This window comes from Ambystoma mexicanum, chromosome 1p (assembly GCF_040938575.1).
Source record: "Ambystoma mexicanum isolate Mex_15411 chromosome 1p, UKY_AmexF1_1, whole genome shotgun sequence".
In the NCBI taxonomy this organism is placed as follows: domain Eukaryota; kingdom Metazoa; phylum Chordata; class Amphibia; order Caudata; family Ambystomatidae; genus Ambystoma; species Ambystoma mexicanum.
This window is the reverse complement of record NC_090921.1, coordinates 1,265,235,600-1,265,252,701: the sequence shown is the minus strand read 5'-3', so window position 1 is coordinate 1,265,252,701 and position 17,102 is coordinate 1,265,235,600. Positions and strand designations below refer to the sequence as shown.

At 46.8% G+C, this 17,102-nt stretch overlaps 1 protein-coding gene across 1 annotated transcript in view; it reads left to right on the top strand.

Annotated features, from left to right (window-relative positions):
• SHANK1 (SH3 and multiple ankyrin repeat domains 1) overlaps positions 1–17,102 on the top strand; it is a 2,604,687-nt gene that overhangs the window by 744,285 nt on the left and 1,843,300 nt on the right. The window contains exons 7-8 of the mRNA XM_069605116.1: positions 10,387–10,554; positions 11,669–11,785. Of these exons, the coding sequence (XP_069461217.1) occupies positions 10,387–10,554; positions 11,669–11,785 (285 nt within the window). The remainder of the gene's footprint in view (positions 1–10,386; positions 10,555–11,668; positions 11,786–17,102) is intronic.

The window sequence follows — 17,102 nt, the reverse complement described above, 5'->3', positions numbered from 1 at the left end:
TGTCGATCACGGACCCACACCGCAAGTGTTTGTGGTGTCTCGGGGAAGGCCACGACATGGAGGCCTGTTCGAAGTGTCAGGCGATGACGGGAAAGGCCTTGCGAGAAAGGAGAGGAAAGCTACAGGTAGGCCGGAAGGATCGGAAAGCCTCTAGCCTACGCTATTTCCATGGGGAAAAATATCCTCGACGCGAAAGGCATAGATCCAGATCTCGAAGCAATTCTCATCGCTCGTCGTCTTTGTCGAGAAAGTCGAAGAAACGACGCCATAGATCTCCCTCCACCTCGTCGTCAGATGAGTCTCCGAAAATGAAATGCCCCACAAAACATTTGTCTTCCGAAGAGTGGGAAGCATTTAGGGTCAAAATGATGGAGGTGTTTGAGAAAGCGAAGCCTCGGTCCGCGCCTTCTCCGGAAGCCGGCCGGGAGCGTCATCGCTCCGACACTCGCGCGCCCTCGAGCCCGGGTGATCGTAAAAGGAAGGATAGGGAACCTTCTAGGACGCCGAGCGAAAAACGCTCGAGTCAAGTCGACCGCTCGAGGTCACCGACGCCGACCGAGACCTTTCACACCTCGAAGGAAAAACTGTCGAAGGCCGCCTCGACGCCCTCGAAGCAGACCCTGTCGACGACCACGATGTCATCGACACCGTCGACGCCTTTATCGAGGTCGACGCCGAAACCCTCGGCGCCAAAGGCTCCAACCAAGCCAGGGCAGCCAGAAAAAGAGAAGGAACAAGTTAAAAAATATCTAATTCCTTCAGAGCCTGGTACTACACCTCTTCCTCCTACTCTCCCAGAGAAGGTTTTCAAGCCTCTCCCTAGAAACGAGTTTTTCAAATCCTTGACCTCAATTTTTGAGGAACAGGAGCGATCCAAGGAGGAAAATGTACCTTTTGGATTGGAGTATGGCACCCCAAATGTCCCAGAATGCTTGATCTCAGAGGAAAGCAGAATGAGGGATTTGGTGGAGTCTTTGCACAATGCAAGTGGCATTGATACCTCTCCTGAGAAGGATTTTGGTAGACCAGATCCAGGAGAGAATGCCAGTCCATCTTATCGTCAATTAATGACCTAGGTGGTAGACTACTTGGGATGGGATAAACCAACAGCCCAATTCGTCCAGGACGATTTCACAGACATATTGGATCATGGTCCCACTGAAGACCCAGTTTTACCTTTTCATGTAGACTTACGAAACAGGGTGGCCAAGAATTGGGAAACTCCGGATTCTATTCCTCCGGTGAATAAATCCCTAACATCAAAATACCGCCGAGCCAGTAGCGACCCCGGCTATCTGTCAAAACATCCAACTCCCGAGAGTTTGGTCATACAGGCAGCCACAGCTTCCAACAAACTTGCGTACCCGTCTATCCCTCCAGACAGGGACGATAAGCGTGTGGATGGTTGGGCACGGAAGGTATTTTCAGCCGGGAGCATGGCATTAAAATCTGCCAACTCCACATGTGCCTTGGCAACATTTTCGTACACTCTGTGGGAGTGCATCGCAATGGCAGCGGAGCACATACCAGAAGGGGAAGGAAGGGAAGGTTTCCTAGCCATCGTTAGAGATGGAAAGGAAGCCATGCAGGAATCCCTTCAATCTGGATTGGACACTGCGGATAGTGTAAGCAGGTCCATGGGCACTAGTACGGCAATTCGCAGGTTTGCATGGTTACGGAAGTCGGGTTTTGCACCGGACGTACATGACTTTTGACGGGTCTCACCTTTTTGGCAACAAGGCTGACTAGAGCCTTGAGAGGTTTCAGACCTCAAAAGCAGTGGCCAAATCTTTAGGAGCTGCTATTAGGCAACCTCAGCCTTTTCGTGTGCAAGGGCAATCATGGAGGGGACGATCCTATCGTTATTACACCTCATACGGGAAGACGAGAGGAATGGCCAGTCAAAGGGGCCAAAGAAAGGCCACTCGTGGTGGACGAGGAAAAAGTGCTAAGCCAGCTCCAGCTGCAGCCTCTTTGCCATCAGCAGCTGCAACACTCGCCACAAAACCACTTTGAGGACTTGCACCACAAAACACCTGTGGGAGGCAGGCTGTCGCAGCATCTGCAAGAATGGCGAGCCATTACTTCAGATGTTTGGGCTCTAGAAATAATAGCCCAAGGCTATTGCCTTCCTTTTCTAAAGCAACCTCAAAGCAATCCACCAGGGAGACACCCGTTGAAACTTTCAAACCCGCTCCTACAGCAGGAAGTTCTAACCCTGCTGGAGAAAGGTGCTATAGAACCAGTACCTGCAGCGGAAAGGAACAAGGGTTGGTACTCCCCGTATTTTTTTTATCCCCAAAAAGGACAGAGGACTGAGACCCATCTTGGATTTAAGAAACTTGAACAAGTTCCTCAGGAAGGACAAGTTCAAGATGGTTACCCTTTCTCAGATCCTTCAGGCCCATCAACTCCAGGACTGGTTGGTGTCATTGGACCTCCAGGATGCTTATTTTCATGTGCCGATCCATCACAAACACAGAAAATACCTGAGGTTCGTAGTTGGCGACTCACACTATCAGTTTCGAGTCCTGCCATTCGGGTTGACCTCCGCCCCGAGGGTCTTCACCAAGTTAATGATAGTGGTGGCAGCGCACCTCAGGAGAGGGGGGATTCATGTCTACCCCTACCTGGACGATTGGTTGATCAGAGCGCGCTCTGCCGAGCAAGCACTGAGTCATCTGAAAGTCACATGCCACTTCCTCCACAAACTGGGCTTCTCCCTCAATTCCAAAAGTTACAGATGACACCTTCCCAACAGCTTCAGTACATAGGAGCTGTATTAGACACATCCTTGGGAAAGAGCTCGCCTCCCAAGTCGAGGGCTCAAGACATTCTTCATATGGTTTCCAAATTCCAAAATGCCCAAAATCCCCAGGCTTACGACTTTTTAAGGTTGCTCGGCCTCATGGCATCCTACATTTTTCTGGTGCCAGAGGCACGCTTGAGGATGAGATCCCTTCAACGGGCCCTAAAGACTCAGTGGTCCCAGTTCTCGGGTCAAATGACAGATCTTCTTCAGATTCCGAACAAGGTCAGACAAGACCTTTTATGGTGGACCTGTACAGAGAACATTCTAAAAGGAGAACCCTTTTGGCAACCATGGCCGGAGATCACAGTAGTGACGGACGCCTCACTCCTGGGGTGGGGAGCTCATGCCAACGATTTGACAATCAGCGGTCGTTGGTCTCCATCGGAGTCCAAACTACACATCAACCTTTTAGAGCGGAGGGCAATCAGACTAGCGCTGAAGGCCTTCCTGCCATCCGGCAGGGGAAAGAATGTCCTGATAATGACGGACAACACAGTGGCCATGCACTACCTAAACAAAAGAGGAGGCGTGGGGTCACTACCCTTGTGCAGAGAGGCAATGCAGCTCTGGTATTGGGCGATTCAGGAGGGAATCTCTTTAACGGCAATTCATCTAGCCGGGGAAGAGAATATAACGGCAGATGCTCTGAGCAGGCAGAGCACGGTGTCCCATGAATGGGAACTGGCTCAGGAAGTAATTCAAGAGATCTTTGCCCTTTGGGGAACCCCTCAAGTAGACCTGTTTGTAACCGGAATCAACCGAAAATGCGAAAGGTATTGCTCAAGGGAATTTCCCCTGAGAGGAACCCTGGGGAACGCGTTCGTGGTGGAGTGGAATTTCCCACTATTGTACGCGTTCCCTCCGATTCCTGTCATTCCTCAAGTCATCAGGAGGCTGAGACGCTTCGGGAACCGCATGATTGCCCCGGATTGGGCCAGGAGAACGTGGTATCCGGACCTTCTAGACATGTCCATCTGTCCTCCAGTACGTCTCCCTCAGAGAGAGAACCTTCTCTCTCAAATGCAAGGTCACGTTCTCCACCCAGAGGTCAGAACACTCAACCTTCATGCTTGGTATCTGAAAGGCTGAGATCCAGGGACTGGAACCTTCTAGAGGATGTTATGGAGGTGTTGCTTTCAGAAAGAAGGCCAGCAACAAAGTCTCTGTACCGTTGCTGTTGGAAAAAGTTTTGCAACTGGAGCAGGGAAAAGAATGTCGATCCTTTTCTATGTTCTGTTCCGGAAGTACTATCTTTCCTTCTGACCCTAGCACATAGAGGTCTGAATATTGGAACAATAAAAGGTTACCTTACGGCGCTTTCCATCTTCAAGCGCTCATCGGAAGAACGCTCATACTTCAAAATTCCTTTGATAACACAATTCATAAAAGGTCTCACTAATGTGTTTCCTCCTCACCCATTTCAAGTACCGATTTGGGATCTAAATTTGGTATTAAAATTCTTAATGTGTGCCCCTTTTGAACCTATACACACGTGTCCATTAAGATTATTAACATGGAAAACAGCATTTTTAGTTGCTCTAACATCAGCAAGAAGAGTGAGTGAATTGCAGGCACTATCTTCTGGGCCACCCTATACTGTGTTCCATAAGGACAGGGTTGTGTTGAGGGTTAAACCATCATTTTTACCGAAGGTAATATCTGATTTTCATTTAAATCAGAAAATTGTTTTACCCTCATTCTATCCTCCACCTCATCCTTCTAAGGAGGAAGAAAGACTACATAGACTGGACCCAAAAAGAGCTTTAAGCTTTTACATCTCTAGGCTTTCTAGACTTAGAGTGGACAACCAGTTGTTTATAGGCTACACTGGAAGAAAGCTGGGTCAATCAGTAACAAAACAAACAATTTCGCGCTGGATCGTGCTTGCATTTCAGAATGCTACAGACTAGCACAAAAAGACCCACCTGAAGGGTTAAGAGCACATTCCACCAGAGGCATTGCCTCTTCCACAGCCCTTCAAAGAGGTGTCCCTATAAGGTCTATTTGTGAAGCAGCAACTTGGTCTTCGCTTCACACCTTCTCAAAATTCTATAACCTGGATGCTTCCCAGTCTTGGGAGCTAACTTTTGGAAAAGCAGTGCTTTACTCTGCCATCTAAGGGCAGTTTAAAAAAAAAATATATATATCTGACCCCTCCTCCAGAGGAACTATGCAAAATACTGCTTTGGGAGCCTATCTGTGATGAGGAATATGTTGGAGGACACAATCCACTCGAAGAACAAGTTACTTCTTACCTGGTAACGTTCTTTCGATTGGATGTTCCTCCAACGTATTCCTCATCGCCCTCCCAACCTATCCTTCTGTAAATTTTTTCTGGGTTACTGCCATCTCAAATCTCGCAAGGCTGGTACCTGTCTGCCGGCACAATCTACAAAAACAGTACAAGATCACAGATACAAAAGAGCGGAAAAACAGAACTGAGGCCAACAGGCGCCGCGCGTGCTACTTATACACCCGATGAGGTCACCCTCGACGGAGGCCTTCGAGGGACCATTGACTCGACGACATCGATGTACGGCGCCCTCTGCCGAAAAAATTTCCGAAGAGCAGCAAAGCTGGATGGAATACATCTAAGATGAGGAATACGTTGGAGGAACATCCAATCGAAAGAACGTTACCAGGTAAGAAGTAACTTGTTCTTTGACGAGTATACCCTTCATAACTCAGTATTGTTATCTGGACAGAACTACACATTAGATCAAATAAACAATGTCAGTTCCCTCTTGGTTGTTTTTAATCTACTTCGAATATCTACCCTTCATAAAACATTCTGGTCCTCCTTAAGTGGAGGGGCAATTCAGAAATTGGTGGGCAGAAAAATGGTTAAAGGAAATATTCGATGTTGATGCTCTTAATGTGTGCAGATTACTGAATGTTGGGGGTTCATTAAATTAATTCCTCTGATCTTGCACCACTTGCATTTGTGCAGATTCTTTGAATATGAACCTTGTACTTCGAATGGATTGTGTCCTCCCGCGTATTCCTCATCTTTGATATATCCAAGTCTGCTTGCAGCTTACTTTGGTAAAATGCTTCATACGGTCAAGCATGGTGCAGTGTCGAGTCTAGGCCTTCGACAGCCTCCGTAGCGTCCCTCGTGACATCGATTCTGGTAAGTGAAGCACACATGCTGACCGTTACCTCAGTTCTACTTTTTCCACATTGCAGCGTGCTACGGAGCTACTCGGCTCAGCAAAATTCGATTGCGTTTGTTTCTACAATCAAGTGAATTTGATATTCTTCGAACATGTCCTTGACAATGAAGACAGGTTTCAAACGGTGTGCGGACTATGGGGCAAAAATGTCCATAACATACCTGCACCGCATCTGTCTGTGTTGTTTGGGGAAGGAAACAAGGTGGACGATTGTGGTTCATGTTAATCTATGACTGTCAAGGCCTTGCAGGAAAAGAAGGGGAATCTCGATGCAGGTACGCCCTCTCCTAAATCCCCACCCAAAAGAACGTCGTCTTCCGAATCGAGGGATGTTTCCCCAGAAAGAAAATGCCCGAAACATCGGAGGCAGAAGAGTAAGAAACAGCATCACAGGTCCTTATCTTCGTCGTCTTCCTCTCCCGAAAACATTTTGTTCCTAAAGTAAACCTGTACTCCTGCGGAATAGGAAAGCTTCCGCTTAAACATGCTTGATGTTTTTCAGAGGCAAGCTCCTCCGAATGCCCATCTCATGGAGTCGGGGAAACAAAGCTAGCCCTCAGCTTCTGACAAGACCAGTAGGGATTCACATGTGTCTCCTTCTTGCATGCCTCAGAGCCCGGGAAGAGATGCTTCTCGACGCAAGTCGAAGGAGTCTTCTTCGACACACAAGAAAATGCCTGTGTCTACCCCCTTGAAGCCTTTATCTCCGATATCGAAGCCCTCTTCAAAGGTATCAAAGTCGTCAAGCTTATCGGCCAAGCCTTCGAGGCATGTTATCCACTTGAGTCCATCGAGGCATGTTAAATCATCGGCGCATTAACTGACCGCTTCAAGGAAGTCATCAAAGCCCTCGACGCCTTCAACACCATCGGCTATTCACTGCCTCCAAAGACTGTAAAGCCAATTGTGGAACCGACTAAATCATTCAAACCTGTGCCTCGCCCTGATTTCTTCAGGCAAATGGTATCCATCTTCTAGCAAGATGAAGGAGTATCAAGTTTGGTTATAAATTTGGGGCACCAAATGTTTCACAAGAACTAATTTCTCCACCGTCCAAAATGCAGAATTTATTGGAAACCCCTAAAGAAACCAGTAGCTGGGAAACATCTCCAGAGACTGAATTTGGTAACCCAATGGTGGCTAGATATGCTGATCCTTCATATAGATCTGTGATTTGTAAAGTGGCTGAATATCTGGGGTGGTCTAAACTCGCAGCTACTATAGAGACTGATGACCTTACTGACATCTTAGACAGTGGTCCAGTTAAGGAGGCTGTTCTACCTTCCCACGCTGCTTTAAGAGTAAGGGTTATGGAAAATTGGCTGAATCCATATTCCGTTCCTCCTGTAATCAAACTCCAGAACAGCCTCTGTGGATCCTCCTTTTCAGAACAAGCATACTATACCAAAGAGCCTGGTTGTTCAAGCGGCAACAGTTTCATCTAAGTCTGCAGCTTATCCTTCTGCTCCTGCAGACAGAGGAGATTCTTTGGGAAAGAGTGTTTCGTGCAGGGAGCATGGCAATAAAATCTGCCAATGCTACAAGCGCCTTGGCTAAATACACACATATCCTTTGGGGTGTAGCAACCCTTGCAACAGAACATATTTAGGAGTCTTTTTTGTGCAAGATGAAAAAGATGTTATGAGGCAGTCTTTACAGTCCAGCCTAGTTACGTTGGGTTCGGTAAGTAGGTCCATGGCTGCCAGTACTGTGCTTAGGTGCATGCCTTGGCTCAGAAAGTCAGGTTTTTCTGTGGATGTCAAAGCAGGTTTACTGGACATGCCTTTTGATGGAACATTTCTTTTTGCAGAAAAGGCGGACAATAGTCTGGAGAAGCGGCAGGCTTCTAGAGCTGCAGTTAAATCATTAGGAGCGGAAATCAGACAACCTCAACCTTCAGGTCAAGGAGGGTGAGGACGTCCTTTTCATTACTATTCCTCAATCTCTCGAGGAAGAGGACAGTTCTCGCACAAGGGTCAGAAGAGAGTGCCTCGTGGAGCCAGAGGCAGAGGAGGTAGAACCTGCCGTGCAACACCTGCAGTGCAGAGTTGACCTGAGCTGCAGTTGGAGCAGAAAAATGACTCCCCCACCCACAAGCCTGTGGATCGGAAGCAGACTGTTATATCATCTCCGGAGTTGGCAAAGCATAACTTCAGATGCATTGGTGCTACAAAGTGTGGCAGATGGATACTGTCTCCCATTCTTAAAGAAACCTCCCGATTGCCCCAAAGACCCAAATCATCTCTGGATACAGTGCCACTCCTCCAACAGGAGATTCTCACCCTATTGGAGAAAGGTTCAATAGAACTGGTACCTGCATCGTAGAGGAACCAGAGTTGGTACTCTCCCTACTTCCTAATTCCCAAGGAGGACCGAGGAGTGCAACCCATCTTGGACTTGAGATGCTAGAACAAGTTCCTCAAGATGGTCTTTGGCAAATCCTTCAGGCCCTTCGATTCCAGGATTGATTGGTGTCATTGGACCTTCAGGATGCTTACTCTCATGGGTTCATCGTGAAAGGTTCGAATGCAATACTTTCGAACCAAAAAGATCTAAAAAAAATAATTTGAAAGCCCGTTTTTTTATTTTTTGGTGGTGTCCCCCCAGGCCCCTGTTTTGTTGGGGAAATACCACTAATTTGTCCTATACGAAACCAAAAAAAAAAAATACATTAAGAAAAAGGCATTCGAAAAAACAAATGTCTATCCTTTTTTTTCCGAACATATTGCATTTCAAAACTTTGTATTCGTAACTTTGACTGGACAGCACTCTCATGTGCACATACATCAGAGGCACAGAAAGTACCTGAGATTCACTGGTGGCGGTTCTCATCATCAATTTCGGGTTCTGCCATTCGGGCTCACCTCAGCCCCAAGGGACTTCACCTAGCTTATGGAGGGAAGGGAATTCACATCTACCCCTACCTGGATGACTGGTTGATCAGGGCTTGTTCTCCTGAAATGTCTCAGAGTCTTCTCAGTCGCACCTGCCACTTCCTCCATGAGCTGGGCTTCTCCCACTTGACACCTTCTCAAAAGCTTCATTTTATTGGGGCATTCCTGGATTCAGCCTTGGAAAAAGCTTTGTCATCCGAGTTAAGGGCTCGACATCTTTTGCAGATGGTCCAGAAATTTCAGAGTGCCCAACATCTCTCGGCCTATGACTTGCAAAGGTTGCTCGGCCTCATGGCATCCTGCATTTTTCTGATGCCAGAAGCCTGTCTGAGAATGAGATCCCTTCAGTGGGCTCTCAGATCCCAGTGTTCTCAATTCTCCGGCAGAATGACGGACCTTCTCCAGGTCCCGACATAGATCGCCCAGGATCGCCTGTGGTGGGAAAGCCGAGATAATGTGATGAGAGCAGAACCTTTTTGGCAGCCATGGCCGGAGATGACAGTTGTGACAGATGTCTCCTCACAGGATGGGGAGCGCACATGAGGGATCTATCAGTAAGTGGACACTGGTCTCAGTCAGAGTCCAGACTCCATAGCAACCTATTAGAGCTGAGGGCAATCAGACTAGCGCTGATAGCCTTCCTGCCCTCAAAACGGGGGAAAAGTGTCCTGATAATGACGGAAAACACAGTGGCCATGCATTACCTCAACAAGAGAGCCACTGCCCCTGTGCAGAGAGGCAATGCAGCTCTCGTTCATGGGAGGACACAATCCATTCCAAGAACTAGTTACTTACCCATGGTAACGTTTGACTGGATGTTCCGTCCACATATTCCTCATCGCCCTCCAATCCATCCCCTCTTGCTTGCCTAGAATTTCCATGTCTTACACCCTCCTTTCTCGAAACGTCAAGATTGTCTACTCCTATGACACATCATGTAATTTAAAGGAGGGAAAAAACTAGAACTGAGGTTACGGTCAGCACGCGTGCTTCATATACCAGCGTCAACGTCAACGTCATGAGGGATGCTACAGAGGCTGTCGAAGACCAATACTCGACGCTGCACGGCGCTCGACCATATGAACATTTTTCTGAAGCAAGCTGCAGGCAGACTTGAATATATCAAAAATGAGGAATACGTGGGAGGAACATCCAGGCAAAGGTACCATAACACGGGTAAGTAATGCGTTCTTCTATTTGATCTCACATTTCGTCGATGCCTGAAGATTCCTAAATTTGAGGCTGTGTGGCCATCTTTCATCTGATCACTCATGTGCACACCTTCATGAATATCAAAGCTGACTCCTAGATATCCTACGATTGGCCACCTTGTGGATGTGCAGAGATTCCTGAGTTTTGAGGTCTATGTTCTGAATTTCCCTGATCTCACACCTGTTTGTAGATAGAACCCTAAATATTAGTTCTTTGGGCCTGTTCTTCTCTATTCTCATATCGCTTGAACTCACAACCATTATAAACACCAGAATATTATTTGTTTTTCCAGGCTCTTCTGGACTTGGGGGGTTCCCCAAATCACAAAGATCGTCGTGGGTTGACTCCTCTGTACCACACAGCCATTGTGGGTGGTGACCCCCGCTGTTGCGAGCTACTCCTCTACAACAGGGCTCACATTGGAACGTTGGATGAGAACGGCTGGCAGGAAATCCACCAGGTGAGATGCTTCGAGGCTCTCCCTTCCAGTGTTGCACACGTCCTCATTTATAAAACCCCAAAAGCTTGCCACACAACTTCTCTTAATAGATTTCAGTAACCTTTGAGTCTGTTCCTGCATTGACTTCCAGGTAGTGGCCACTCACACCAATCTGTTTTATAGATAGATAGTTTATTAGTAAAGAACAATGTTCTCATCAGACACATGTGCAGATCCTGTTCACTCATCAGCTCCTGTACATGCTCTATTGAGGGGTACAGAATTTGTGGCTGACTCTAGTGGGGAACAACTTTCATTTGGGATTAAGATATATGTGAATCACAAGTTTAGAAACAGTATAAAAAAACCTCTATTTCCTTTTCAAAACCCTTGAGGACTTCAAGCGGTATGACGTCCTTTCATCGCGGGATGTTTTTTCGCTGGGTTTTATACCGCAAATTTATTTACAAGAATACCCATCAATTTTTTAGGGGTGGGGGTTAGAAAATTATATATATGCCGTGTGGTTGTTTAGGAATACATAAAACATTAAAGGGTTTTTTCGTTAAAAGAATCGCGGTAAAAAAACCCACGAAAAAGCATCCTGCGATGAAATGACATGGAACCCTTCAAGCACTTTGAAGATTGTTGACCAAATGTCGTTACTTTAGTCTCGCACACAGCACACAACCACTAGTTTGATACAGGCCACTGAGAGCTTATTCCAGGCTTTTATTCATGAGCCTTGAATAGCTGCGACCACTTTCTATCACTGATGCTAGTGGAAGAATCAATAGTGAGTCTGTCAGACCTCTGAATCTCTTAGCCAGATTGTAACTGCCATCCACAGGACTGCGATTCTAGCTGTAGGGCTATAGGTAAATCATCAGACATTGTGTCTTGCACCCAGGCAATGAGTGACCACCAAAGTTCTGATTCTTGGGCCATGGCTGTGAGGGACCATCAGGGCTTCCAATTATCTGTGTTTTAGGTTGGTGTGACATCTCAGATTTCTAATTCTGGAGCTTCTTGGTATGCACCGGGCAGTACATCGCGTAACACATCACAGTGTTTTGGGGTCTTTTCTCAGTGCTCTAAGTAAATATGCACTTCTTTTCTGTTATTATTATCCCAGGCCTGTCAACATGGACATACCCAACATCTGGAGCATCTCTTGTTTTATGGCGCGGATCCAGCTGCACAGAATGCATCAGGAAACACAGCCTTGCATATCTGTGCACTCTACAACAAGGTGAGCCTCACATCTGTACCCGTTTTAACTAGTTTAGTCTCACATGTATACACCTAACAACAGACTCCAGAGCAAGCAAAATCTGACCTCTATTCCCTCTTAAGTCAAGTCTCACATGTGATTGTTGTACCACAAGCTTAGCCTCACATATGTGTGTCTATAGCAAGCATAGACAGTTCTCCATTGTAATTCACATCTATTCACTCTACAACACAGTTACGGGCTTATTTTGAGTGAGCTGTGGTATCTGCCAGAGTGGCCTGACTGCGCAAATGCATTCACATCAGCAGTCCTCCATGTGGGATTTAGAATATTTTCTGGTTGGATTGATAAAAAGGCAGGCAGTTTCCTGGCATCTGTGTCTTTTTACTACTCAACCAGAAAATAAGCAGTAATGGTGACTGCCATGTAAGTACATGACTGCCGTCATTACAATTAATCCATATGGGTTCTGCCTGCTTTTTGAGTTTTATTAAGCATGGGTGGGATCCATGGGTCATCAAGCCACACTGACTGCATCAAAATGAGATATTCGCAGAGTGTATTCCCCTCTCTGCGCTCCATGATATCAAGGGACTCCTAAGCAAAATCCCACACAGTGTTACGAGAATCCTGACCAAAATGGCACAGATCAGAAAAACATGCAGGGACCTCATCTCTGTATATCCTTTCTGATCTGTGCCATTTTCATTGCCAGTTAAAATTAGGCTTTTGGACTCCATGGGAATGGGGAATTACGGAATTCCGCCTCCGGAATTACCGTGTCACTGAGGTTGTAATGCCCCGGTGATTCCGGCAATCACGCAGGCGGAATGGTATGTCGGGTCCGGCGGCAGCCTGACAGTTGTTGCCTCTAGTTCAAAATTGAAATCTTTATCGCCCCAATACAAGAGCTTTCTCATCTTTGGCACCATGATCCCTGTGGCAAAAAAGGTGAAGACCTCGGGTGTCATCCTAGATTCAGAGCTAACAATGAATCAGCATGTTGCTCAGACCCAATCTTCCTGTGGCCTGATCAACACACTGTTGTGTAATATTTGCCCATTTCTGATGCACGAAAATGCAGCAACTCTTGCCACCATTCTCATTAATTCCCACCTTGAGTACTGCAAAAACCTCCTGAGTGGCTGTTCGCAGCCTAACGTGTCATCTCTTCAGGTTTCACAGAACAGAGCAGTGTGCGCCATCTCAGATCTGTCAAGACGAGCTCATATCACTGAGTACAGACGGGACCTTCATTGGCTGCCTGTGAAGCTTAGAATAACTCATATAATACTCGACTCACAAATGTCTTCTTGCTCCTAAATACCTCGTGGATCGTCTCCTGCCTTATGCTCCATTTTGTAATCCCAGGTCACAGAACCAACTCAGAATTGTACAGCCCAGATTTAAACTTGCTAAAGCTGGTGGGCACAGCTTTAATGTTCAGAGCCCAATTGAAGGAACCTACTCACATATAGCCTTAGAGCTGTCTGACAATGGTACACTTAAAGAAAAGGCTGTAGATATATCTCTTCAACCTACCCCCTTATCAATCAGTACTGCTCCCTCTTTTTTGTTCATTGGTTTCTAGATCTCTAGCTCTTCCTGAATTGTCTCTGTGTGCGCATGTGGCGCAGTTTATACACATTTTTAATAAAACAATAAACTCTCAGCCCTCACATGGCCTTGCAAGGTGCATTCCTTCTAAGATATGCGTGCTGACAACATAAGACAATGAAAGGTTTATGAATCTCTGCGGCTGTGGCCTTTCTCACCAGTGCCCATGATACAACATTTTCCTGCTTGCATATCCCTTCTTCCATGCTCATGGCCTGAGCCCGCTGCCCTGGCTCTAGCACAGAGTTGGGCCTTGATTTCAATATGGCTGCCATTTTGTAAGATGGTGTTTGATTTCCGGTGTACTCTGTACCTAAAACATGCACTAATCTCCCTGCGCTCCAACCCCTATCAGCACTTCTATCCCCATGGACCCTCCCTGAACACCTATAACATGCTTCCGGGTCTCGGCCTCATCCGATACCGTTTGCGGGCCTGAAACAATCGCCCCCCCTTCCCAACATTCCCCCCTTTCATTAATACTACATTAACAAACTCCCAGGTGACCCTTTGCTTTTCTACCTTATCTGTTTTCTACCTTTCCAATCTCTCAGCATCCAAGTATGGCGGTAACCCTTCCTTTGTTACCCATGCTCTACACACTGACCTTAAGCTTTCCCCTGCTTGTGCATATTGCTTGGGAGTTCATGTCATATATACACACCCTCCTTCCCCTGCTAGGTCTACCCAGTGCTCTACATAATTCTCGGGGTCTGAAGGGGAATTGTGGTAGTGTTTGGGGGTGAAGGCATTGCTCGATCGCAAGCATGCGTGGCTTGTCTGGGTCATCTGTTTAAACCACACTATCTTTTGTACCGTGGAGGAAAACACTGTTATAAGAGAGTATTCACGGAGACGAGAATGTTTCTTTTTATAAATATAAATGGAGTGGTTAGAACCGTGTACATCAGTTGTAAAAACAGGCGAGAGAGAGAGAAAGAGAGAGTATTCTTTTTGTGCAGATAATGCATAGTAGCGTTTATCTATTCTAGAGGTAGATCAGTTGCAGGGTGCTTAAAAGATCAAATTTAAAACATACTAGGAAAGAATCAGTACTTAATATGAATTTTCATGTATTTCTTTAGGGATATGAATCTGGTCAAAGACTCAGGGTGCAGAACTGGTTTAGCAACTGAAATGTTTACTGAACTTGGGTAGGGGGTGCGGTCTGGGGTGCATCGGACAGGTGCACCCAATACTGCAACTCTCGAACTTTCACTGCAAGGGGAGTGGCATAAATGACATCAAAGGGGCCATTACATCTAGGCTCACTGCTCTGGCAGACACAGTTCTTTATGTACACAAGGTCGCCGGGGAATAGCTGGAGAGGAGGTGACGTTGCTGGTGTGTCAGATGCAGCACTGGCCATGTATTCAGTCCTTCGTGGCGCTATCTTTTAAGAGATACTTTGTATTGCTTTTGTTAGGGCAAACAAATAGCTTCTGAATTTGGACGAGCCCTGTGAGCATCAGATGCTATTCTGATGGGAGATAGGGGTGTATGCATTTGCCGCCCCGTTACCACCCTCGTGGGGCGATGAATGGTGATCCTTACAGGGCTGCGTGCGCATGCTAAATAGCGCAAGGGGCAAGCAGTGGACCCAGTTTTTCTTTATAGTGGTGCACAGCTTGGATAATTTACTCTTTAATAGTCCTTTGATCCTCTTCACAACCCTGTTGGCCTGTGGGTAGTAAATTGTGCACATTTGATGCTTGATGCCCAATAGCGCTGTCACTTTCTTAAACAGCTCATTGAAAAAGTGTGTGCCGTTATCGGACCGTAATACATTGCTCATGTCCCAACCTGGCTGCACACTTAGCATCCGGATGTGCACAAGTACCTGCCTCCATCCACCATGAGAAGTGACACACAATGACGATGAAATAACGGGAGCCATTACAGCTTTCCTCCATATCCACGTAATTCGTAGAACGGCCCAGTAGGGCGGGGCAGGGTACCTCGGATAGTCCTTAAGGTGAGACCAGTGTTATAAGTCTGACATGTGGTGCAGTGAATAACCTTTTTGGTTAATGTTTCCTTCAGATTGGGGACAAACCAGTCCTCTGATATATCTGCAGCGATATGCTGTTTTGACACATGAGATGGGTGGTGCAGCTGGTCGAATGCAATTCATGCAGCATAACCTCTTTTCCTGATGTTTCATGTCGCCACAACAGATCTGAAGGGGACTGTTTGTATCTCCTCTTCAACCATAGATCCTTCTCCTGTGGGGCACGTCCCTGTAACACAATCAGTTGCGCAATTGGTAAGGCATTATAGGAGGCTGGCAACTTCCCTGGGCTCGGTGCTAATACTGGTTACTCAGAAACATTTGACACAGGGAGATACGCTGCTTGCTTGGCTGCCGTGTCCATGGCAGTGTTACCAAGTGAGACCTTCTGCGTATCATTGGTAGGGGTGGTGCATTTCACCAACGTCGTTAGGGAGGGTTGAGACATTGCTTCGATCAACTTAACTAACAACGTTGCATGTTGTACTGGGGACCCGTCAGCTCTCCTAAACCCTCTCCTTTTCCACAGCGCAAGCCCTGAGTGCAACGTAGTGGTGACATAGGCTGAGTCAGAGTAGATGGTCCCATGACACCCTTGAGATGCTTGAAGTGCCTCGATAAGTGCTATGAGTTCTGCCCCTTGGGCCAAATAATGCATTGGCAATCTCTTCTGCACTGAGATCTCATACACTCTGTCTATGAGGCGGACGACTGCCACACCAGTATGCCTCACAGTCCCCTGGTCGATAGTTGCTGACCCGTGAACGAAAAGAATCCCCCCGTCGAGCGGGCTGTCTTTTGCTTTTGGAATGTCGTCTTCTCCAAATGTCACACAGTCATACTTTGCGAGGTCTTCATCTGCACACATTTCTGTCAAAAAGGTGGGGAAGCTTACTGTTTTACACTGAAATATATGGATGTTTGGGCTGGACATGATGACATCATACATGGATGCCCGCTGCATGCTGAGCATAGATTTGGATCGTTGAAGGATGGCAAATATGGCATGCTCTACATACAATGTTACGGAGCACCCCATAACAATGGTGGAGATTGTTTCAATTGCAAATGCATCAGCAGCAAACGCCTGTTCGCATGGGAACTGGCCCTGCATCACTGAGTCTAACACAAGTAGGCCAATGGCCTGTGGCCCATTGTACTCTTTGGCGTAGGCACTGAAGTCGTCAGTTGGCCATTGGAATGAGAAAACAAATACAACTCTTGTGTGTAATCAGGGGTGGCTAGCGCTGGCGCAGTGGAAATGGCCTCTTTTAGGTCACTAAAGCTGGTGAGCATGTCCTCCATGTGGTTGTTCTTTTGAGCCTCTTTAAGGCCCTGTAACAGGGGCCTGGTGTAAGCCACAGAGTCTAAGATCCATGCTCTGCAGTAATTGCAGAGCCCCAGGTATTTTTGCATGTCCTTGACAATCTTAGGCTGGGGAGCATTGCGCTCAGACGTGGCATCTTCAGGTATAATTTTCTTTCCTTGGACAGATATTAATTGGCCACTTATAAAGAAGCCCTCTCTTGATCCCAGTATAGCAGGCAACTTTCGCCCCATTACGAGCATGCCCTACCTGCTGAATATCTTAGACAAAGTGGCTCATCTTCAGATCAAAGCCTTTTTGGCTGCTCATGACATCCTGGGGTCCAAGCAATCAGGCTTCAGAAAAGCCCACAGTATGTAATCTACCCTCTTAGAGCTCAA